The sequence below is a fragment of the Leptodactylus fuscus genome, chromosome 2, assembly GCF_031893055.1.
Source record: "Leptodactylus fuscus isolate aLepFus1 chromosome 2, aLepFus1.hap2, whole genome shotgun sequence".
In the NCBI taxonomy this organism is placed as follows: domain Eukaryota; kingdom Metazoa; phylum Chordata; class Amphibia; order Anura; family Leptodactylidae; genus Leptodactylus; species Leptodactylus fuscus.
In genome coordinates this window covers 285,230,373-285,255,630 of record NC_134266.1, presented here as the reverse complement: position 1 = coordinate 285,255,630, position 25,258 = coordinate 285,230,373, and the positions used below count along the sequence as shown (strand labels likewise).

General features: G+C 47.9%; 3 protein-coding genes across 3 annotated transcripts in view; 2 read left to right on the top strand and 1 right to left on the bottom strand.

Annotated features, from left to right (window-relative positions):
• Positions 1–25,258, bottom strand: part of LOC142194239 (stromal interaction molecule 1-like) — a 308,297-nt gene that overhangs the window by 233,895 nt on the left and 49,144 nt on the right. The window lies entirely within an intron of this gene.
• On the top strand, positions 639–1,938 carry LOC142193517 (olfactory receptor 52K1-like). The gene is made up of 2 exons (XM_075262488.1): positions 639–724; positions 921–1,938. The coding sequence occupies exons 1-2, from the start codon at positions 639–641 to the stop codon at positions 1,936–1,938; spliced, it is 1,104 nt and encodes a 367-aa protein (XP_075118589.1).
• LOC142193516 (olfactory receptor 52L1-like) lies at positions 12,461–13,402 on the top strand. Its single transcript, XM_075262487.1, has one exon. The coding sequence runs from the start codon at positions 12,461–12,463 to the stop codon at positions 13,400–13,402; it is 942 nt and encodes a 313-aa protein (XP_075118588.1).

Sequence of the window (25,258 nt, the reverse complement as noted above, 5' to 3'; positions counted from 1 at the left end):
TCCATTGGCCTCAGTTTTTATACAATCACATGCCCACTGGTAATCCCATTGTGGTGCGTTTCGTCTGGTGCGGCATTACAGATCGATTCATAGTATTGGTTCCAGACGTAGAAAATCATAGGATTAATGGATGATCCAGAATAAGATGACCAAGTCCCCAGCAAGGTCCAGTTTTTCTTGATAGGGGAACCCACTGGTGTTACAGTAAAGAACCCGCAATAACCTGAGCCTTATTTCCTCTTCTGTTAGAGAGGGGCCCTCTGGTCTCTTAGAGTGAGAAGAGTCATCTAAAGAAATCCATCCAATGTAATCTGATGATGAGAAGATCACAAGAAAGTATAAAAACAGGAGACATTGGTGGGCAGTAACTCAGTATAGTAACCAGTGCCAGGCAGCTGCCGCAAAGGCTAAGGAACCCATGGGCTACGGTAAGATCGGAATAGATGCTCACAATCCTACTGCTTGCCTATATACAAATCACTGGTCAGGGTACATGTAGAATAATGGGCACAATTTTGGACAGAAGGGCATAGCTGAACTTGGTCGCGTGCCGTGGAGGCGACCAAGGGAATGAAGGGGATGAGTGGATTATAAAGACGTTATACTGGAGTATTGGCGCAGATATATGACCGGACAGTATGGAGATCTTTCCGGTGACCAGGGAACATCATCTACGTCTAGAAGAAAAACCATTTCACCATCATCGTAGATTAGACTTTTCATGGTAAGATTGGTGAGACAGTGGAACTCGCCGTCACACGATCTTTTACTTGTGTGAGGGGCCTGGATGAACTTGTAGAAAAATACATTAGAAGTTATGGGACCAAATGTCTATAAATGGGAGGTTGACTAAGGAAGGTTTCCTTTATTACCAGGTAGTTGGCATCACCTAAGTAAATTGCTGCCTCTTCTCCTGCCAGGTGGTCGGTTCTTCTGAAAGGTCCTCCTGCGATGGCCGATGTCATGAACAACTCTACGCTCCATTACTCGCATCAGGAATTCATCCTGTTGGGATTCCCTGGTTTCCGTGAATCTCGATACCTCTTGTTCATCCCATTCCTTCTTGTGTATCTCATGATCTTGGTCACCAATAGCGTGGTCATCCACACGGTGCGGACGGAGAGCTCGCTCCATGCTCCAATGTACGTTCTCATCTCTATGTTGTCTGCTGTGAACATCTGCGGCACGACCACCATAGTACCAAAGATGCTCCTTGGATTTCTCTTCCATCAGGATCACATCTCGCTGGTTGGATGTTTGGTCCAGATGTTCTTCATTTACTTCATCATCATGATGGACTGTAACATTCTGCTGATGATGGCGCTGGATCGATATATTGCGGTCTGTAAACCACTTCGGTATGCCAATATCATATCCAAGCAAAGTTTGATCCTCCTGACAATGGCGTCCTTGGTACGTAGCGTGTCCTTTGTCAGTCCCGTCATCTATCTTGCTTCTCGGGTAGATTTTTGCCGATCGAACACCATCCACCATTTTGCTTGTGAGCACATGGCACTGCTCAGCTTGGCTTGTAGTAATGTTACCAGAAATAAACTTGTAGGCTTGTGTCTGAGAGTCTTCTCAATCATCTTTGACATGAGCTTCCTCTCCACCTCCTATGGCAGCATCATGAGGGCAGCATTGACCATCTCCACCGGTACTCTGAGACATAAGTCATTACACACGTGTGGGACGCACATCCTGGTCATCCTCATCGTCTACTTCTTCAGCTTATCCTCCTCCATTGTCTACAGGGTGTCTCGATCAGTGTCTCAAGACACTCACAATCTTCTCAGTGCCATCTATCTACTCATTCCTGCTCTGGTCAATCCACTGATTTATGGTCTGAGGACCACGGAGATCAGGCATCGGATACTGAAAGTGTTCGGACAGAAAACCATCTTTACCAATCAGGTAAAGACAATGACTGTGTCTTAAGATGTTCGTACAGGTGGAGGTTTTGTGTTGGATTGATTCCTATACCCAATATTTGTCTTCTTCATTGTGTTCAACAAACTCTAACGACCTCTCACGGCAGCACCAGGACAGTGTGGTCTATCCACGTGTTGGTACGATGGAAGTTTTGGTATGGGAACATTATATGTTGGAGAGCAGTGATCTACACGTTCTCCTGGATCATCTCTGAAGACTACAAGACTTTCTCTGTATCCTCTACTTGGTCATCACTGGTCAGTCTATGGTACATGGAGATCAGACATTACATGATAGACTATTTGCCCCTGGTAAAAGTGATCCTTTTCTTTCTTTTTGGTAGAGTTGGAAGGGACCTGAAGGGCCATCGGGTCCAACCCCCTGCGAGTGCAGGTTTTCCTAAATCATCCCAGCTATATGTTTCTCCAGATTCCGCTTGAAGATTTCCATTGATGGAGCGCCCACCACCTCCCGTGGCAGCCTATTCCACTCTCTCACTCCCCTCACTGTCAGAAAGTTTTTCCTAATGTCTAATCTGTATCTCTTTCCCTTTCGTTTCATCCCATTGCTTCTTGTACTTCCTTGTGCTAATGAGAATAGGGGAGATCCCTCTGCACTGTGACTACCTTTCAGATATTTGTAGACTGCTATTAAATCTCCCCTCAGCCTTCTCTTCTGCAAACTAAACAATCCCAGTTCTTTTCGCCGCTCCTCATAGGACATGGTTTGCAGACCTTCCACCATTTTGGTTGCTCTTCTCTGGACTTGCTCCAATATATCGATGTCTTTCTTGAATTGAGGCGCCCAGAACTGTACACAGTATTCCAGGTGTGGTCTGACCAGGGAAGAGGACAGCGGAATAATGACCTCTCTTCATCTAGATTCAATGCTTGTCTTAATACATCCCAGAATTGTATTCGCCTTTTTTGCAGCAGCACCGCACTGTTGGCTCATGTTGAATTTGTGATCTACTATTATGCCCAAGTCCTTTTCCCCTATGCTATCACTTAGTTCTATTCCTCCCATACTATCTATGTTTTTTACATTTCTGTTACCCAGATGTAGAACTTTGCATTTGTCCCTGTTAAATCCCATTTTGTTGGCCTCAGCCCATTGTTCCAGTGTGTCTAAGTCCTTTTGAATACACTCTTTCTCCTCTCTAGTGTTGGCTATTCCTCCTATCTTCGTATCATCTGCACATTTTATGAGTTCCCCAATAATTCCATCGTCCAGATCATTTATAAAGATATTAAAAAGTACTGGGCCCAGAACAGAGCCCTGCGGCACCCCGCTTTTGACTTTCTTCCAGTTGGATGTGTAGCCATTTAGTATTACTCGTTGTGCCCGATCATTAAGCCAGTTGTGAATCCACCGAACTGATTTTTTGTCAAAGCCATACTTAATCATTTTTTCAATAAGAAGGTTATGTGATACTTTATCAAATGCCTTACTGAAGTCAAGATATACTATGTCCACGGCATTCCCTTGGTCCAACCATTCAGTGATTTTGTTGTAGAAGGAAATCAGGTTAGTCTGACAAGATTTATTGGTCATAAAGCCGTGCTGGCTCTGGTTAATTAATGCCTTCCCATCCAGGTACCGAAGTAAATGTTCCTTGACAATTTGCTCAAAGATTTTTCCTGCTATCGAGGTCAGACTTACCGGCCTGTAATTTCCTGGATCGTCCCTTTTCCCCTTTTTGTAGATGGGGACAACATTTGCCCTTTTCCAATCTAAAGGGACCACTCCTGTTTCCCACTCCTGTTTCCCTGTGCCATATGGAAGCGAAGAGATTATGTTACCAAAAGGCTAAAGACTTTAGATGATCACCGACAATGTCAGGCGTCTACGAAGTGGAAAGTTACAAGAATGAGCGCTCGATCCCCGACATATTCCTGCCAGGTTGATCAAGATGAAGATCTGTAAGAATTAGATGGGACACGCAACGTGTGAGCCAACATCACGGGCAAGAGAAGACCGAATCAGAGATACAACCACAAGACGTTGTGCTACATGAACAATTCCCATTGAACCTCTGTAGAAATCTTGTATTTTGTGTAAAATTAATAAAAATGGTTAACTAGACAAAGAAAGCATTGATGTGTTGCGTCTGTGCTCAGACAACGTTACCCGACATCGAGAGGTTTCCTAGGACTTTTGCAGGATGGTGATCGTACCAGTAAGGCTGTGTTCACACCTTGATGGGAATTTTACTGTTACTGAAAAATAAAAACGAGAATCCCGATAGAGACCGTCCTGTCCTCTCACTGTAACGGGGCCTGTTGGGTTTCTGTTATCCTTCATGTCTTACATGTAAGTCTTACTCATCTGTGGTTTCTAAGAGGTTCTACAACCACAAACACTGACTATTAGGGTTGAGCCGATCTTGAGATTTCAGGATCGATTTTAAAATCCGATTTCCAATCATTTTCCAGTTGATCCCGATCGCGATCGTGAAATTTGCTCGATCACCGATTGGGATCCGATCTTTCCCGATCCCGAAACCCTATTAATGATATATACATGAATAGGGTTGAACCGATCTTGAGTTAACCTTTGACGTCGATCCTGCCGGAAAAGATCAGGATCGGAATTCCAATCGCGATTGTGAAATTTACTTGCTCGCTGATTGGAATCCGATCTTTTCCGATCCCAATCGCTCAACGCTACTGACTACGCATTGATGAGAAATGTAACGTCTTGGGAGGATTTAATCATGTCTGGTATGTCAACTTTCTGGTGTACAAAACATCAAAGAGTCACAAAATAAGCTCTTGATAAAATGGGTCCTCTACATGTTCCCCTGACGTCTATGGTGGAGAACGCTTTCATAGACGGAATATGAAGCGCATTCCAGAGAACAGGGGCAGCACGGAAGAAGTCTTAGGAGTGAAACTTCATGGTACAGGAGGACTCAGGGTAAAACACTGTTTAGAGGGAAAATTTTGATTTTGGGTGGAAGAACAATTATGGTGGAGAGGAAAAAAGGCTAGGACCGAGTAGCTTTGTATAAAACAAGTCTTTTTATGAGATCTGGGGGTTATAGTTAGGTTTTAGTTAACCTGGGGTAAAGGTACAGTTACTATCCTAGGCCTGTATCAAAATACACTATATGAAGAAAAGTATGTGCCCCCTCCATATTCCATCTCTGTGATCTTTTCTGACCTCCCACATATTAATTATGACCAACACCATCTTTCACTCTTTTGCTTTCTACAAAATTCAAAATGTTGGAGGTATCGGTGACCATTCTGCCCCTTCATCCAGAAGAAGATTTGTGAGGTCAATCTTTGATGATGGATATTGAGTGGACCCGGCTTGTCATCTCTGTTGTCATTTATATTGACACCCCTCATATTGAATCACTCGCACATTCATGTCAACTCCACCTCAAAAACATCTCCAGAATACACCCTTTCCTTACCAGAGATACACTAAAGACACTTATTGTCTCTCTGATTCATTCTCGCCTTGACTACTGTAACTCCTTACTAATCCGTCTTCCCCTCACTAAACTCTCCCCTCTACAATCTATTCTGAATGCAGCGGCCAGGCTCATCTATCAGGCTAGACGCTACAGCGAGGCCTCCGGTCTGTGCCAATCACTACAGCGAGGCCTCCGGTCTGTGCCGGTCACTACAGCGAGGCCTCCGGTCTGTGCCGGTCACTACAGCGAGGCCTCCGGTCTGTGCCGGTCACTACAGCGAGGCCTCCGGTCTGTGCCGGTCACTACAGCGAGGCCTCCGGTCTGTGCCGGTCACTACAGCGAGGCCTCCGGTCTGTGCCGGTCACTACAGCGAGGCCTCCGGTCTGTGCCGGTCACTACAGCGAGGCCTCCGGTCTGTGCCGGTCACTACAGCGAGGCCTCTGGTCTGTGCCGGTCACTACAGCGAGGCCTCCGGTCTGTGCCGGTCACTACAGCGAGGCCTCCGGTCTGTGCCAGTCGTTACATTGGCTGCCTATTCATTACAGAATACAATATAACCTTCCCCCCTCCTCCATAATGCTGCACCTCCCTACATCTCCTCCCTCATCTCTATCACACATCCTGTGTTCTCCGCTCACTCAATGACCTAACACTTCCATCCTCTATTATCAAAACCTCCCCCGCTCGTATACAAGACTTCTCCCGAGCTGCACCACTTCTCTGGAATGCTCTACCCCGGACAATCATTATATTATTATTATTATTATTATTATTATTATTATTATTATTATTATTATTCATCCCTTGGGTGTATGGGATTGAGGTAAAGATCTGTGAGGTAGGGAGGGTTGAGCCGATCTTGAGATTTCAGGATTTTAAAATCCAATTTCCGATCATTTTCCAGCCGATCTCAATCCCAATCCCGATCGTGAAATTTGCTCGATCACTGATCGGAATCCGATCTTTCCCGATCCCGATCGCTCAACCCTAGTCAATGCTTCTTTATGTGAAGTCACTTTTAGGGTTGAGCCGATCTTGAGATTTATAAATCCGATTTTTGATCATTTTGCATCCAATCGGAATCTGATCTTTTCCGATCCCGATCGCTCAACCCTAGCAGCAAGTTATATTCTCTCACACCAAATTCCCCCCCAACCATGTCATTATGAACCTTCTGCTCAGGGCACAGTCAGCGTCTTGGTGTGCCGAAGAAGAGACTGAAGAATGAAGAGACCGAGGCTGACCCCGATCCCCCACCAACTTTACAGCTGGCACAATGTGGTCAGGCAGGTAACATTCTCTTGGCATTCACCAAACCCAGACTGGTCCATCCCAATGACGTATAGAGAAGTGCCATTGGTCACTGCACAGAACACACCTTCACCAGTCCCGTGTCCATTGGTGACCTTGTGCTTTACCCCCCTCCCTCTGACCTTGGCATTGTGCTTTGTGTAAGGCTACATGCAGTTGCTTGGCCATGACCAGCCATACCATGAAGCTCCGAGCAGGCATGTGTTTTGTACTGATGTAAGGACCGGAGAGGTTTGGTCTCAGCAGAGTGTTGGTGACTCCATTTCTCTTTGTAGAGTCTCATTTTCCTTCCTTCTATCATCTCATTCACCAACATGGTCATGTCGAAGTTTTTTCTTGGGTTAATATTTGATATTTCTCAGATTTCATTGACTGTCTCACACAAATGATGTCTCTGTATTTTATCTGCTGGCACGAATGGGTCACATTTACCCGTTCTGATGGGATTAGCCATCGTATTACCCCAACGCTACCACCATATTGTCACTAGGCAGACTGGCCTGGCTCTTCTTCTATGGTTTACTCCAAAGACTCTTCTTGGCTTTCTTTGCCTCAAAGGTTCAGTTTTGTACATTAAATATCACCATAGACTTTAGTTGTGAGGAGAAGAGTCTACTGAGCCTTGGGTGTGGAGACATCTCCAAGCTGTAGGACTGAGGATCCTTTTTACAGCAATGGACAGGACTGGTGTCTTGGCTTCTTACATGATCCTTCTACGCTCAGTGATGACGATGGCCTGGAGGACATGGAGGACTCCTCTGCTGGTCACCATACTCTTGTTCTTCCTCTGTTGTGTCCTGAATGTCCTCTCACATTCTCCTTCATGTTCACAACTTTATTAGTCTCATGAACTTTGCAAGAAGAGTGTGAGCAAGATACCCAAGAGAAGGAAACCTGGAGCTGAAGTGCAGGAAACAGTAGTGAGAGAGGCCATTTATATACGTTACTGGCAAAATATCAACCCAACCAAGTGTCCCAGAAGTAATGGGGTGACTGGTGAAATTAGGGGAGTCCTCAATGGACACTTCCTACTTGAGGGTCCCCTGACGATGTGTTTGGAGTCTTCTCATTTGTCCCATATTATTTGCTGTGACATCAGTTACTTTTCATGTATTAATAAAGTCTTAGATGATTTTTGATATAATTGGTGGTTGTCGGCGTATTCCTTGACAATAAGTTGATAACAAAGTCGCCCCCTGCGGAGATCCCAACAATCAGAAACCTGGCACTAAGGGGTCGACCATAGGGCTGAGACGATCTTGAGATTTCAGGATCGATTTTAAAATCCGATTTCCAATTATTTTCCAGCCGATCTCGATCGTGATCGTGAAATTTGCTCGATCGCCGATCAGAATCCGATCTATTCCGATGCCGATCCCTCAACCCCCATCACAGGACATATATACAGCCTTATACAATGTCCATTCACATCAGTGGGTTGTCCATGTGATACCGGACAGGTTGTACGCAGTGAGAGGCGCTCTATGTAACTGCCCTCCAGATCAGCCACAAAATGAAGACTCAGCCGGACCCCAATAACGCAGAATTCACTAACACAATAAGCGGAAACATAAAACTAAAGAAGTCTGATCTGTACAAGAGACGGAAGGGACAAGTAAGTCAAACTCCACAAGGAGAAGATACAACGCACATGGCAATCCCGCAGGAGAAGTCTCAGCAGATAAATCGCATATAAAGTGGCCGACATCTTCACATTACTAATATATCCGGATCAGGCATTACAGCAACAAGAGTCAATGGCGGTGCTATGACCCTCACAGGTATGACCCTCACAGATAGGACTCTCACAGGTATGACCCTCACAGATAGGACCCTCACAGATAGGACCCTCACAGACAGGACCCTCACAGGTAGGACCCTCACAGATAGGACCCTCACAGATAGGACCCTCATAGGTAGGACCCTCACAGATAGGACCCTCATAGGTAGGACCATCACAGGTAGGACCATCACAGATAGGACCCTCATAGGTAGGACCATCACAGGTAGGACCATCACAGATAGGACTCTCACAGGTATGACCCTCACAGATAGGACCCTCACAGACAGGACCCTCACAGGTAGGACCCTCACAGATAGGACCCTCACAGATAGGACCCTCATAGGTAGGACCATCACAGGTAGGACTCTCACAGGTAGGACTCTCACAGGTGGGACCCTCACAGGTAGGTCTCTAACAGGTAGGACCCTCACAGATAGGACCCTCACAGGTATGACCCTCACAGATAGGACCCTCACAGGTAGGACCCTCACAGGTGGGACCCTCACAGATAGGACCCTCACAGACAGGACCATCACAGGTGGGACCCTCACAGGTGGGACCCTCACAGGTAGGACCCTCACAGATAGGACCCTCACAGATAGGACCCTCACAGATAGGACCCTCACAGATAGGACCCTCACAGACAGGACCCTCACAGGTAGGGCCATCACAGGTAGGACCCTCACAGATGGGACCCTCACAGATAGGACCCTCACAGACAGGACCCTCACAGGTGGGACCCTCACAGATAGGACCCTCACAGGTAGGACCCTCACAGGTAGGACCCTCACAGGTAGGACCCTCACAGGTAGGACCCTCACAGATAGGACCCTCACAGGTAGGACCCTCACAGATAGGACCCTCACAGGTAGGACCCTCACAGGTAGGTCTCTAGCAGGTAGGACCCTCACATATAGGACCCTCACAGGTAGGACCCTCACAGGTAGGACCCTCACAGATAGGACCCTCACAGGTAGGTCTCTAGCAGGTAGGACCCTCACAGATAGGACCCTCACAGATAGGACCCTCACAGGTAGGACCCTCACAGGTAGGTCTCTAGAAGGTAGGACCCTCACAGATAGGACCCTCACAGGTAGGACCATCACAGATAGGACCCTCACAGGTAGGACCCTCACAGGTAGGACCATCACAGGTAGGACCCTCACAGATAGGACCCTCACAGGTAGGACCCTCATAGACAGGACCCTCACAGATAGGACCCTCACAGACAGGACTCTCACAGATAGGACCCTCACAGGTAGGACCCTCACAGATAGGACCCTCACAGGTAGGACCCTCACAGATAGGACCCTCACAGACAGGACTCTCACAGATAGGACCCTCACAGGTAGAAGCCTCACAGATAGGACCCTCACAGGTAGGACCCTAACAGGTAGGGCCCTCACAGACAGGACCCTCACAGGTAGGACCCTCACAGATAGGACCCTCACAGGTAGGACTCTCACAGGTGGGACCCTCACAGGTAGGACCCTCACAGGTAGAAGCCTCACAGATAGGACCCTAACAGACAGGACCCTCACAGACAGGACCCTCACAGGTAGGACCCTCACAGATAGGACCCTCACAGGTAGGACCCTCACAGGTAGGACCCTCACAGGTGAGACCCTCACAGGTGGGACCCTCACAGGTAGAAGCCTCACAGATAGGACCCTCACAGGTAGGACCCTAACAGGTAGGACCCTCACAGGTAGGACCCTCACAGGTGGGACCCTCACAGGTAGGACCCTCACAGATAGGACCCTAACAGGTAGGACCCTCACAGACAGGACCCTCACAGATAGGACCCTAACAGGTAGGACCCTCACAGATAGGACCATCACAGACAGGACCCTCACAGGTAGGACCCTAACAGGTAGGACCCTCACAGACAGGACCCTCACAGACAGGACCCTCACAGATAGGACCCTCACAGGTAGGACCCTCATAGACAGGACCATCACAGGTAGGACCCTCACAGACAGGACCCTCACAGATAGGACCCTCACAGGTAGGACCCTAACAGGTTGGACCCTAACAGGTAGGACCATCACAGACAGGACCCTCACAGGTAGGACCCTCACAGATAGGACCCTCACAGACAGGACCCTCACAGACAGGACCCTCACAGGTAGGTCCCTCACAGGTAGGTCTCTAGCAGGTAGGACCCTCACAGACAGGACCCTCACAGATAGGACCCTAACAGGTAGGACCCTCACAGGTAGGACCCTCACAGATAGGACCATCACAGATAGGACCCTCACAGGTAGGACCCTCACAGGTGGGACCCTCAAGGGAGTCACTGGTAAAATATAGAACCTACAGATCCCTAAATGTCCTGTGAATCTGCTGTCAGTACGGTCTCTATGATAGAATGTAAAGGACATGGAGCCTCCTCTTTCCCATAGAGCAGAGGTTTCCATGACCTGGATATAAGACAGTATTTGTGATGATTTGGGAAATGATGACCTAGATACAGCAGAGCCCTGTGCGCGGAGCCTATAGAGCCGGCCATGACGGTGGTGCAGGTGCTCACTACAGAGACACAGAGAGTAGGAAGGCAATGAATGCAGGGACACCAATTGTTTCTTCCAAATCTGTACTTATGTATGACATTGAAGGCCTGCAAGCAAGTTATTAGTACAGGATCGAGCCCTGATAGCCAGAAACACTAGAATTCACATAAAACAAGGAGTCAGTTCTGCCTATGAGACACATATGCATGACCATATAGTCACGGTTGTGTCAATGCCCGGCAACCGAGGAACTGAATGGTGCTGCACTACTAGGGAAACGGGGTAGGTGAGCTGTCCTAATGCTACGATGGCTGACTAGGCCCTGCCTGAGGGTGTTGGTCGGCTGTACCTGAGCTAAGCTCGGCCCTGACAACTAAACACAAAGACCTACAGACAGGTGAGGTGAGAGCTGGAAGAGGCTAGGGACTGGGGTACTAGAGGCAGTCACCTCTAACGAAAGGATAAGTGCAGCTGCAAACAGTAACAACTAGAACGGGACATGCTGGAGAACTAACAGGCGCAGCACAACCACTAAACACACAACAGGAATAGAGGAGAGGAAGAGTGGGGTAGTGAGGAAAGGGTATCATAGGATGGGGGCAAAACAAAAATGAATCCCAAAACAGGAACTCACTAATAACAAACAATGACAGGCAGCCAGGAATACAGGACAGGGGGTGAGTAGGAATGTCTGAGGAAAAGCAGACAAAACTCACACAGAACAAAACTCACACCACTCCCAATGCAGCTCCTGAAACCGCACAACTCCCACTGAACTCTCCTACTAAACTGGGCCAAGAATCCAAGCTGGTAACCATGAACACCGGCCAGGACTGAAGCCAGCAGTCAGCCGTATACAGGCCCTGGAAAGACCTGATAGGATGACGACCATTACACACACCTGAAGCCGCATCCACTAAGACACAAAGCCAGCTCAAGTATACACTGAGGCCAAGACTCAACAGCTCAGTGGCCAAGAGACTCGCTCACAGAATCACAGGACACCGGCTCAAATCCCCAGACGACCACCAAAACACTCAACCATATATAAACAATTCAGATCCTGACACATATCATGGCTGCATGAATCCATTGAGTAATACTCCAACTATAGAATTTTACTAGGCCTTATGTCTTATACAATGACATACAATACATTGTGACATGCGCCAACTGGCTACAAAGTGGCTACGAGACCTAAATCTATAAATAATGAACTATGGTAGATTCATAGGAGGACAAGGTCCCCACAATCCATGGTAAGATCAGACCTAATAGGGAGCAAATCCTTCTTTTTGCTACAAAGTATCTCTACTCTTCCAATATAGAATCCGTCATATTGCAGTTTTCCCGTTTTGATGCTTTTGGGGTGACTCTGATTAACCAAAAGAAATTTACTCTTTACCAACAAAGAATCTTGTTAATCCCAAGGTAAGATTGACTCTCTTCTCTTCTCCTGCCAGGTGGTCGGTTCTTCTGAAAGGTCCTCCTGCGATGGCCGATGTCATGAACAACTCTACGCTCCATTACTCTCATCAGGAATTCATCCTGTTGGGCTTCCCTGGTTTCCGTGAATCTCGACACTTCTTGTTCATCCTATTCTTTCTCATGTATCTGGAAATTCTAGTCACCAATGCTATGATCATCCACACGGTGCGGACGGAGAGCTCGCTCCATGCTCCAATGTACGTTCTCATCGCCTTGATGTCTGCCGCAAACATCTGCAGCACCACCACCACAGTACCCAAAATGCTCCTTGGATTTCTCATCTATCAGAATCACATCTCGCTGGTTGGATGTTTGGTCCAGATGTTCTTCATTTACTTCATCATCACGGTGGATTGTAATATACTGTTGATGATGGCGCTGGATCGATATATTGCCATCTGTAAGCCATTGCACTACTCCAATATCATGACCAGGAACAACTTGGTGCTCCTGACTATTGCGGCACTGGTACGTAGCATGGCCTCTGTAACGCCCGTCGTCTATCTTGCTTCCAGGGTAGATTTCTGCAGATCCAACACCATCCGCCATTTTGCTTGTGAGCACATGGCACTGCTAAGATTGGCCTGTGGTCATACAGCCATAAATAAATTGGTGGGATTGAGCATAAGAGCCTTCTCCATTATCTTTGACATAAGCGTCATCTCCACCTCGTACAGCTGTATTATGAGGGCAGCATTGTCCATCACCGGTGCCCAGAGACACAAAACCCTGCACACATGTGGGACGCACATCCTGGTCATCCTCATCGTCTACTTCTTCAGGCTCTCATCCTCCATTGTCTACAGGTTGTCTCGATCGGTCTCTCAAGATACTCACAATCTTATCAGCGCCGTCGCTCTTCTCTTGCCTGCGATGGTCAATCCACTGATTTATGGTCTCAGGACCACGAAGATCAGAATTCGGATCCTAAAGCGTTGGGCGGCATAAACATAGACCTCACATCCTCATGGGCTGATGGCGTCATCCAGATCGGTTATATTACTGAAATGTATAGAATTGTCCAAAGGAAGACTGACTAAGGTCATGGGATAGACAACGGCTGCAATAAAGCCCCCTGAGATACCTGAGGTCAGAGGTGAAGGAGCCAACAAATATACAAAGCTGTGCAATGGCTATATACAGTCCTATGAAAAAGTTTGGGCACCCCTATTAATCTTAATCATTTTTAGTTCTAAATATTTTGGTATTTGCAGCAGCCATTTCAGTTTGATATATCTAATAACTGATGGACACAGTAATATTTCAGGATTGAAATGAGGTTTATTGTACTAACAGAAAATGTGCAATATGCATTAAACCAAAATTTGACCGGTGCAAAAGTATGGGCACCTCAACAGAAAAGTGACATTAATATTTAGTACATCCTCCTTTTGCAAAGATAACAGCCTCTAGTCGCTTCCTGTAGCTTTTAATCAGTTCCTGGATCCTGGATGAAGGTATTTTGGACAAACAATTCAAGTTCAGTTAAGTTAGATGGTCGCCGAGCATGGACAGCCCGCTTCAAATCATCCCACAGATGTTCAATGATATTCAGGTCTGGGGACTGGGATGGTCATTCCAGAACATTGTAATTGTTCCTCTGCATGAATGCCTGAGGATTTGGAGCGGTGTTTTGGATCATTGTCTTGCTGAAATATCCATCCCCGGCGTAACTTCAACTTCGTCACTGATTCTTGAACATTATTCTCAAGAATCTGCTGATACTGAGTGGAATCCATGCGACCCTCAACTTTAACAAGATTCCCGATGCCGGCATTGGCCACACAGCCCCAAAGCATGATGGAACCTCCACCAAATTTTACAGTGGGTAGCATGTGTTTTTCTTGGAATGCTGTTTCTTTTTGGACGCCATGCATAACACCTTTTTTTTATAACCAAACAACTCAATTTTTGTTTCCAAAATGAAGCTGCCTTGTCCAAATGTGCTTTTGCATACCTCAGGCAACTCTATTTGTGGCGTACGTGCAGAAACGGCTTCTTTCTCATCACTCTCCCATACAGCTTCTATTTGTGCAAAGTGCGCTGTATAGTTGACCGATGCACAGTGACACCATCTGCAGCAAGATGATGCTGCAGCTCTTTGGAGGTGTCTGTGGATTGTCCTTGACTCTTCTCACCATTCTTCTTCTCTGCCTTTCTGATATTTTTCTTGGCCTGCCACTTCTGGGCTTAACAAGAACTGTCCCTGTGGTCTTCCATTTCCTTACTATGTTCCTCACAGTGGAAACTGACAGGTTAAATCTCTGAGACAACGTTTTGTATCCTTCCCCTGAACAACTATGTTGAACAATCTTTGTTTTCAGATCATTTGAGAGCGGGCTGTCCATGTTCGGCAACCATCAAACTTAACTGAACTTGAATTGTTTTGTAGAAAGAAATGGTCTAAGGCCGGGTTCACACGGAGTTACGTGCCGCGAGATTTGGCACGTAGACGCCGCGTGACCCTTTGCGTGCCGTACACGCTCCCATTCATTTCAATGGGAGCGGGGAGCGTATGCGCCGCGCTAGTTTGCGGCCGTGCATTTATTCACGGCCGCAAACTAGCGCGGCGCATACGCTCCCCGCTCCCATTGAAATGAATGGGAGCGTGTACGGCACGCAAAGGGTCACGCGGCGTCTACGTGCCAAATCTCGCGGCACGTAACTCCGTGTGAACCCGGCCTAAAACACCTTCATCCAGGATCCAGGAACTGATTAAAAGCTACAGGAAGCGACTAGAGGCTGTTATCTTTGCAAAAGGAGGATGTACTAAATATTAATGTCACTTTTCTGTTGAGGTGCCCATACTTTTGCACCGGTCAAATTTTGGTTTAATGCATATTGCGCATTTTCTGTTAGTACAATAAACCTCATTTCAATCCTGAAATATTACTGTGTCCATCAGTTATTAGATATATCAAACTGAAATGGCTGTTGCAAACACCAAAATATTTAGAACTAAAAATGATTAAGATTAATAGGGGTGCCCAAACTTTTTCATAGGACTGTATCATTCAGTAGCCATTGGCTGTACAATATTCATAACCATATCCATCAGACATCATGTAGTCCCCCATATATATCTATTGTCTGGTGGATTCTGTATCTTATCTACATTTATATGACAGCAGTGATCATCAGTGTGCATTAACCCCTTTGTTGCTTCAGTCAAAGCTGACCAAGGCGCCATTTTACCGGCAGCGCCTGGACTTGCGCCCCATTTCTATGACAGCCGGGAGCCTTGTGAAGGCTTCACATCTTTTCATTCTCTACCTTCTATTGCAGGTTACCCTATGTAGCCTGCAATAGAAATGCTGGATTTTTGTCAAGGGGGGAAAATGTAAATAAAACCATAGAAATTTGGTATCCCTGAAATCGTATCGAAACACAGAATATAGGGGACAGGTCATTATGGCTGCACAGTGAACGCCGTAAAAATGAAGCCCGTAAGAAAGTCGCACAAATGCAGTTTTTCTTTAAATTCACCCCATTCTAATTTTTTTTCCCACTTCCCAGGACATTCTACAGAATAATTAATGGCGGCATCATGAAGAACAATTTGACCCGCAAAGATTAAGACCTCATATGGCTCTGGGAGCGGAGAAATAAAAAAGTTATGGGGTTTGGAAGAAGGGGAGTCAAAAACGGAAAATCAAAAAATGCCATCAGCAGGAAAGGGTTAATTACAGATAACGTGGAAAAATGTTACAAACCTCACCAAACGTTCTTTAAAAATATGTTTCACATAAAACTTTTTTTTTTTTTTTTTAAAAATGCAATTTTCTGGTGACACGTTTCCTTTAAGCTCTTTAGAATCCTATTAATATGGATGTTTGTGAGTTTGTGTGTTTGGATGTTTGCATGTTCGGATGTTTGTTCCTCAATCACGCAAAACCTGCTCCACCGATTTGGCTGAAATTTTCCAAAAACATAGTTAATACACCTGATTGCGCAATAGGCTATTTTTCGTCACAATAGCGCACATATGTTTTTCCCAGGACCCCCACAAATCCCAAACTCACACCACCATCTCTGCAATCTCACACACTTTGGACCATAGCAAGCCACAAAATTCATATTGCCCTCTACAGCCTCGCCCCTAACCCCACACAATCACATATACATATACTTTACCACTTTCACCCTCACTTTAACGATACTCCAGGAGGCGCTCTATAACGCTCCGGAGCAGCCATATTTGCCGACCCCCACCGCTCTGACAATCCGAGACACCACCCACCCATGTCACTCCACTGTGTTGGCAGGAGCATGTGCGTCTTACCCGCTTACAGAACATGTTCCCTGTTCTACTCATGCGTAATCTGGATGCCCCCGATTGTGTAATGGCGCAAGGCTACGTGTCACACTACTAGGAACACATATCATTGCAGCTACTATTCTTACAGGAGCAGCTACAGGTGACAGTGTGTTACCCCCGCGCATCCCAATTATACCAAATCATTCCCCATTACAATTCACACGACTACAATTTCCCCTTAAGTTGCTTTTACAATGACTATTAATAAATCCCCAGGACAAACGCTGAAAGTAGCAGGAATACATTTACCACACCAGGCTCCTCAAATGGACAACTGTATGTGGCTGCTCCAGAGTATCCTGTGCCCAAAACTGACATGTACTGGCGGAAAATAACAAATCATACAATGTCGTATATCCAAGTATATTCACTTGTAATCCCTCTGTCCCAAAAACACTATGTACAGTTTATACCAACACCGTATAGCGGCTGAAATACAAATTACATTCAACACAAAAGTCTCACGTATTCTCAGAATTACAGCAACAACAAGATACAAAGTTACATCTCATATCCCATCCCTTATACACAGTACGAAAACCTTACCCGCGCCTGTATATACCCACTGCTACCATCACCACAGACGAAGTCGCCGGTACCAGCTAGTAGAAGAATGAAGTTGAGTATTTTGCTTCAAAGGACAAAACACTGATTTTTTTTGTGCCAAAATAATAAAAAAGTAATAAATTGGTTATGTCAGAAGATTTATGAATAAAGAGGACTTTTCACCATCTTCATCACATCAGCAGATTTTCTTCACTGCAAGTTTGCAAGTGGGGGTATAATACTGTGTGCAGGGGCCACTATGGGACATAATACTGTGTGCAGGGGCCACTATGGGACATAATACTGTGTGCAGGGGTCACTATGGGACATAATACTGTGTGCAGGGGCCACTATGGGACATAATACTGTGTGCAGGGGCCACTATGGGACATAATACTGTGTGCAGGGGCCACTATGGGACATAATACTGTGTGCAGGGGCCACTATGGGACATAATACTGTGTGCAGGGGCCACTATGGGACATAATACTGTGTGCAGGGGACACTATGGGACATAATACTGTGTGCAGGGGTCACTATGGGACATAATACTGTGTGCAGGGGCCACTATGGGACATAATACTGTGTGCAGGGGTCACTATGGGGTATAATACTGTGTGCAGGGGCCATTATGGGACATAATACTGTGTGCAGGGGCCACTATGGGACATAATACTGTGTGCAGGGGCCACTATGGGGTATAATACTGTGTGCAGGGGCCACTATGGGGGATAATACTGTGTGCCGGGGCCACTATGGGACATAATACTGTGTGCAGGGGCCACTATGGGGGATAATACTGTGTGCAGGGGCCACTATGGTACATAATACTGTGTGCAGGGGCCACTATGGTACATAATACTGTGTGCAGGGGTCACTATGGGGTATAATACTGTGTGCAGGGGCCACTATGGGACATAATACTGTGTGCAGGGGTCACTATGGGACATAATACTGTGTGCAGGGACCACTATGGGACATAATACTGTGTGCAGGGGTCACTATGGGACATAATACTGTGTGCAGGGGCCACTATGGGACATAATACTGTGTGCAGGGGCCACTATGGGACATAATACTGTGTGCAGGGGTCACTATGGGACATAATACTGTGTGCAGGGGTCACTATGGGACATAATACTGTGTGCAGGGGCCACTATGGGACATAATACTGTGTGCAGGGGTCACTATGGGACATAATACTGTGTGCAGGGGCCACTATGGGACATAATACTGTGTGCAGGGGCCACTATGGGACATAATACTGTGTGCAGGGGCCACTATGGGGTATAATACTGTGTGCAGGGGCCACTATGGGACATAATACTGTGTGCAGTAGCCACTATGGGGGATAATACTGTGTGCAGGGGTCACTATGGGGCATAATACTGTGTGCAGGGACCACTATGGGGTATAATACTGTGTGCAGGGGTCACTATGGGGCATAATACTGTGTGCAGGGGCCACTATGGGACATAATACTGTGTGCAGGGGCCACTATGGGACATAATACTGTGTGCAGGGGCCACTATGGGACATAATACTGTGTGCAGGGGCCACTATGGGACATAATACTGTGTGCAGGGGGTCACTATGGGACATAATACTGTGTGCAGGGGCCACTATGGGACATAATACTGTGTGCAGGGGCCACTATGGGACATAATACTGTGTGCAGGGGCCACTATGGGGCATAATACTGTGTGCAGGGGCCACTATGGGGGATAATACTGTGTGCAGGGGTCACTATGGGACATAATACTGTGTGCAGGTGCCACTATGGGGTATAATACTGTGTGCAGGGGCCACTATGGGACATAATACTGTGTGCAGGGGCCACTATGGGACATAATACTGTGTGCAGGGGCCACTATGGGGGATAATACTGTGTCCAGGGGCCACTATGGGACATAATACTGTGTGCAGGGGCCACTATGGGACATAATACTGTGTGCAGGGGCCACTATGGGACATAATACTGTGTGCAGGGGCCACTATGGGACATAATACTGTGTGCAGGAGCCACTATGGGACATAATACTGTGTGCAGGAGCCACTATGGGACATAATACTGTGTGCAGGGGCCACTATGGGACATAATACTGTGTGCAGGAGCCACTATGGGACATAATACTGTGTGCAGGGGCCACTATGGGGGATAATACTGTGTGCAGGGGTCACTATGGGGTATAATACTGTGTGCAGGGGCCACTATGGGACATAATACTGTGTGCAGGGGCCACTATGGGACATAATACTGTGTGCAGGGGCCACTATGGGGGATAATACTGTGTGCAGGGGTCACTATGGGACATAATACTGTGTGCAGGTGCCACTATGGGGTATAATACTGTGTGCAGGGGCCACTATGGGACATAATACTGTGTCCAGGGGCCACTATGGGGGATAATACTGTGTCCAGGGGCCACTATGGGGGATAATACTGTGTGCAGGGGCCACTATGGGGGATAATACTGTGCAGGGGCCACTATGGGACATAATACTGTGCAGGGGCCACTATGGGGGATAATACTGTGTGCAGGGGTCACTATGGGGTATAATACTGTGTGCAGGGGTCACTATGGGGTATAATACTGTGTGCAGGGGCCACTATGGGGGATAATACTGTGTGCAGGGGCCACTATGGGACATAATACTGTGTGCAGGGGACACTATGGGGCATAATACTGTGTGCAGGGGCCACTATGGGACATAATACTGTGTGCAGGGGCCACTATGGGACATAATACTGTGTGCAGGGGTCACTATGGGACATAATACTGTGTGCAGGTGCCACTATGGGACATAATACTGTGTGCAGGGGCCACTATGGGACATAATACTGTGTCCAGGGGCCACTATGGGGGATAATACTGTGTCCAGGGGCCACTATGGGGGATAATACTGTGTGCAGGGGCCACTATGGGGGATAATACTGTGCAGGGGCCACTATGGGACATAATACTGTGCAGGGGCCACTATGGGGGATAATACTGTGTGCAGGGGCCACTATGGGGGATAATACTGTGCAGGGGCCACTATGGGACATAATACTGTGCAGGGGCCACTATGGGGGATAATACTGTGTGCAGGGGCCACTATGGGACATAATACTGTGCAGGGGCCACTATGGGGGATGATACTGTGTGCAGGGGCCACTATGGGACATAATACTGTGTGCAGGGGCCACTATGGGACATAATACTGTGTGCAGGGGCCACTATGGGACATATTACTTTGTGCAGGGGCCACTATGGGGGATAATACTGTGTGCAGGGGCCACTATGGGGCATAATACTGTGTGCAGGGGCCACTATGGGACATAATACTGTGTGCAGGGGCCACTATGGGACATAATACTGTGAGCAGGGGCCACTATGGGGATAATACTGTGTGCAGGGGCCACTATGGGACATAATACTGTGTGCAGGGGCCACTATGGGACATAATACTGTGTGCAGGGGCCATTATGGGACATAATACTGTGTGCAGGAGCCACTATGGGGGATAATACTGTGTGCAGGGGCCACTATGGGGGATAATACTGTGTGCAGGAGCCACTATGGGACATAATACTGTGTGCAGGGGCCACTATGGGGGATAATACTGAGTGCAGGGGCCACTATGGGACATAATACTGTGTGCAGGGGCCACTATGGGACATAATACTGTGTGCAGGGGTCACTATGGGACATAATACTGTGTGCAGGGGCCACTATGGGACATAATACTGTGTGCAGGGGCCACTATGGGACATAATACTGTGTGCAGGGGCCACTATGGGACATAATACTGTGTGCAGGGGCCACTATGGGACATAATACTGTGTGCAGGGGTCACTATGGGACATAATACTGTGTGCAGGGGCCACTATGGGACATAATACCGTGTGCAGGGGCCACTATGGGGGATAATACTGTGCAGGGGCCACTATGGGACATAATACTGTGCAGGGGCCACTATGGGGGATAATACTGTGTGCAGGGGCCACTATGGGGGATAATACTGTGTGCAGGGGACACTATGGGACATAATACTGTGTGCAGGGGCCACTATGGGGGATAATACTGTGTGCAGGGGCCACTATGGGACATAATACTGTGTGCAGGGGCCACTATGGGACATAATACTGTGTGCAGGGGCCACTATGGGACATAATACTGTGTGCAGGGGCCACTATGGGACATAATACTGTGTGCAGGGGCCACTATGGGACATAATACTGTGTGCAGGGGCCACTATGGGACATAATACTGTGTGCAGGGGCCACTATGGGACATAATACTGTGTGCAGGGGCCACTATGGGACATAATACTGTGTGCAGGGGCCACTATGGGACATAATACTGTGTGCAGGGGTCACTATGGGACATAATACTGTGTGCAGGGGCCACTATGGGGCATAATACTGTGTGCAGGGGCCACTATGGGGGATAATACTGTGTGCAGGGGCCACTATGGGGGATAATACTGTGCAGGGGCCACTATGGGACATAATACTGTGCAGGGGCCACTATGGGGGATAATACTGTGTGCAGGGGCCACTATGGGACATAATACTGTGCAGGGGCCACTATGGGGGATAATACTCTGTGCAGGGGCCACTATGGGACATAATACTGTGTGCAGGGGTCACTATGGGACATAATACTGTGTGCAGGAGCTACTATGGGACATAATACTGTGTGCAGGGGCCACTATGGGACATAATACTGTGTGCAGGGGCCACTATGGGACATAATACTGTGTGCAGGGGACACTATGGGACATAATACTGTGTGCAGGGGCCACTACGGGACATAATACTGTGTGCAGGGGCCACTATGGGACATAATACTGTGTGCAGGGGTCACTATGGGACATAATACTGTGTGCAGGGGCCACTATGGGGCATAAAACTGTGTGCAGGGGCCACTATGGGGGATAATACTGTGTGCAGGGGCCACTATGGGGGATAATACTGTGCAGGGGCCACTATGGGACATAATACTGCGCAGGGGCCACTATGGGGGATAATACTGTGTGCAGGGGCCACTATGGGACATAATACTGTGTGCAGGGGCCACTATGGGACATAATACTGTGTGCAGGGGCCACTATGGGACATAATACTGTGTGCAGGGGCCACTATGGGACATAATACTGTGTGCAGGGACCACTATGGGACATAATACTGTGTGCAGGGGCCACTATGGGACATAATACTGTGTGCAGGGACCACTATGGGACATAATACTGTGTGCAGGGGCCACTATGGGACATAATACTGTGTGCAGGGGCCACTATGGGACATAATACTGTGTGCAGGGGCCACTATGGGGCATAATACTGTGTGCAGGGGCCACTATGGGACATAATACTGTGTGCAGGGGCCACTATGGGACATAATACTGTGTGCAGGGGCCACTATGGGGCATAATACTGTGTGCAGGAGCCACTATGGGGGATAATACTGTGTGCAGGGGCCACTATGGGGGATAATACTGTGTGCAGCGGCCACTATGGGACATAATACTGTGCAGGGGCCACTATGGGGGATAATACTGTGTGCAGGGGCCACTATGGGACACAATACTGTGCAGGGGCCACTATGGGGGATAATACTGTGTGCAGGGGCCACTATGGGACATAATACTGTGTGCAGGGGCCACTATGGGACATAATACTGTGTGCAGGGGTCACTATGGGACATAATACTGTGTGCAGGGGCCACTATGGGGCATAATACTGTGTGCAGGGGCCACTATGGGAGATAATACTGTGTGCAGGGGCCACTATGGGACATAATACTGTGCAGGGGCCACTATGGGGGATAATACTGTGTGCAGGGGCCACTATGGGACATAATACTGTGTGCAGGGGCCACTATGGGACATAATACTGTGTGCAGGGGTCACTATGGGACATAATACTGTGTGCAGGGGCCACTATGGGGGATAATACTGTGTGCAGGGGCCACTATGGGACATAATACTGTGCAGGGGCCACTATGGGGGATAATACTGTGTGCAGGGGCCACTATGGGACATAATACTGTGTGCAGGGGCCACTATGGGACATAATACTGTGTGCAGGGGCCACTATGGGACATAATACTGTGTGCAGGGGCCACTATGGGACATAATACTGTGTGCAGGGGTCACTATGGGACATAATACTGTGTGCAGGGGTCACTATGGGACATAATACTGTGTGAAGGGGCCACTATGGGACATAATACTATGTGCAGGGGCCACTATGGGACATAATACTGTGTGCAGGGGCCACTATGGGACATAATACTGTGTGCAAGGGCCACTATGGGACATAATACTGTGTGCAGGGGCCACTATGGGACATAATACTGTGTGCAGGGGTCACTATGGGACATAATACTGTGTGCAGGGGCCACTATGGGGCATAAAACTGTGTGCAGGGGCCACTATGGGGGATAATACTGTGTGCAGGGGCCACTATGGGGGATAATACTGTGCAGGGGCCACTATGGGACATAATACTGCGCAGGGGCCACTATGGGGGATAATACTGTGTGCAGGGGCCACTATGGGACATAATACTGTGCAGGGGCCACTATGGGGGATAATACTGTGTGCAGGGGCCACTATGGGACATAATACTGTGTGCAGGGGCCACTATGGGACATAATACTGTGTGCAGGGGTCACTATGGGACATAATGCTGTGTGCAGGGGCCACTATGGGACATAATGCTGTGTGCAGGGGCCACTATGGGACATAATACTGTGTGCAGGGGCCACTATGGGACATAATACTGTGTGCAGGGGCCACTATGGGGGATAATACTGTGTGCAGGGGCCACTATGGGACATAATACTGTGCAGGGGCCACTATAGGGGATAATACTGTGTGCAGGGGCCACTATGGGACATAATACTGTGTGCAGGGGCCACTATGGGACATAATACTGTGTGCAGGGGTCACTATGGGGGATAATACTGTGTGCAGGGGCCACTATGGGGGATAATACTGTGTGCAGGGGCCACTATGGGGGATAATACTGTGTGCAGGGGCCACTATGGGACATAATACTGTGCAGGGGCCACTATGGGGGATAATACTGTGTGCAGGGGCCACTATGGGACACAATACTGTGCAGGGGCCACTATGGGGGATAATACTGTGTGCAGGGGCCACTATGGGACATAATACTGTGTGCAGGGGCCACTATGGGACATAATACTGTGTGGAGGGGCCACTATGGGACATAATACTGTGTGCAGGGGCCACTATGGGACATAATACTGTGTGCTGGGGCCACTATGGGACATAATACTGTGTGCAGGGGCCACTATGGGGGATAATACTGTGTGCAGGGGTCACTATGGGACATAATACTGTGTGCAGGGGCCACTATGGGACATAATACTGTGTGCTGGGGCCACTATGGGACATAATACTGTGTGCAGGGGCCACTATGGGGTATAATACTGTGTGCAGTGGCCACTATGGGACATAATACTGTGTGCAGGGGCCACTATGGGACATAATACTGTGTGCAGGGGCCACTATGGGACATAATACTGTGTGCAGGGGCCACTATGGGGGATAATACTGTGTGCAGGGGCCACTATGGGACCTTATACTGTATGCAGGGGCCACTATGGGACCTAATACTGTGTGCAGGGGCCACTATGGGACATAATACTGAGTGCAGGGGTCACTATGGGACATAATACTGTGTGCAGGGGCCACTATGGGACCTAATACTGTGTGCAGGGGTCACTATGGGGACATAATACTGTGTGCAGGGGCCACTATGGGACATAATACTGTGTGCAGGGGCCACTATGGGACATAATACTGTGTGCAGGAGCCACTATGGGGGATAATACTGTGTGCAGGGGTCACTATGGGACATAATACTGTGTGCAGGGGCCACTATGGGGCATAATACTGTGTGCAGGGGCCACTATGGGGCAT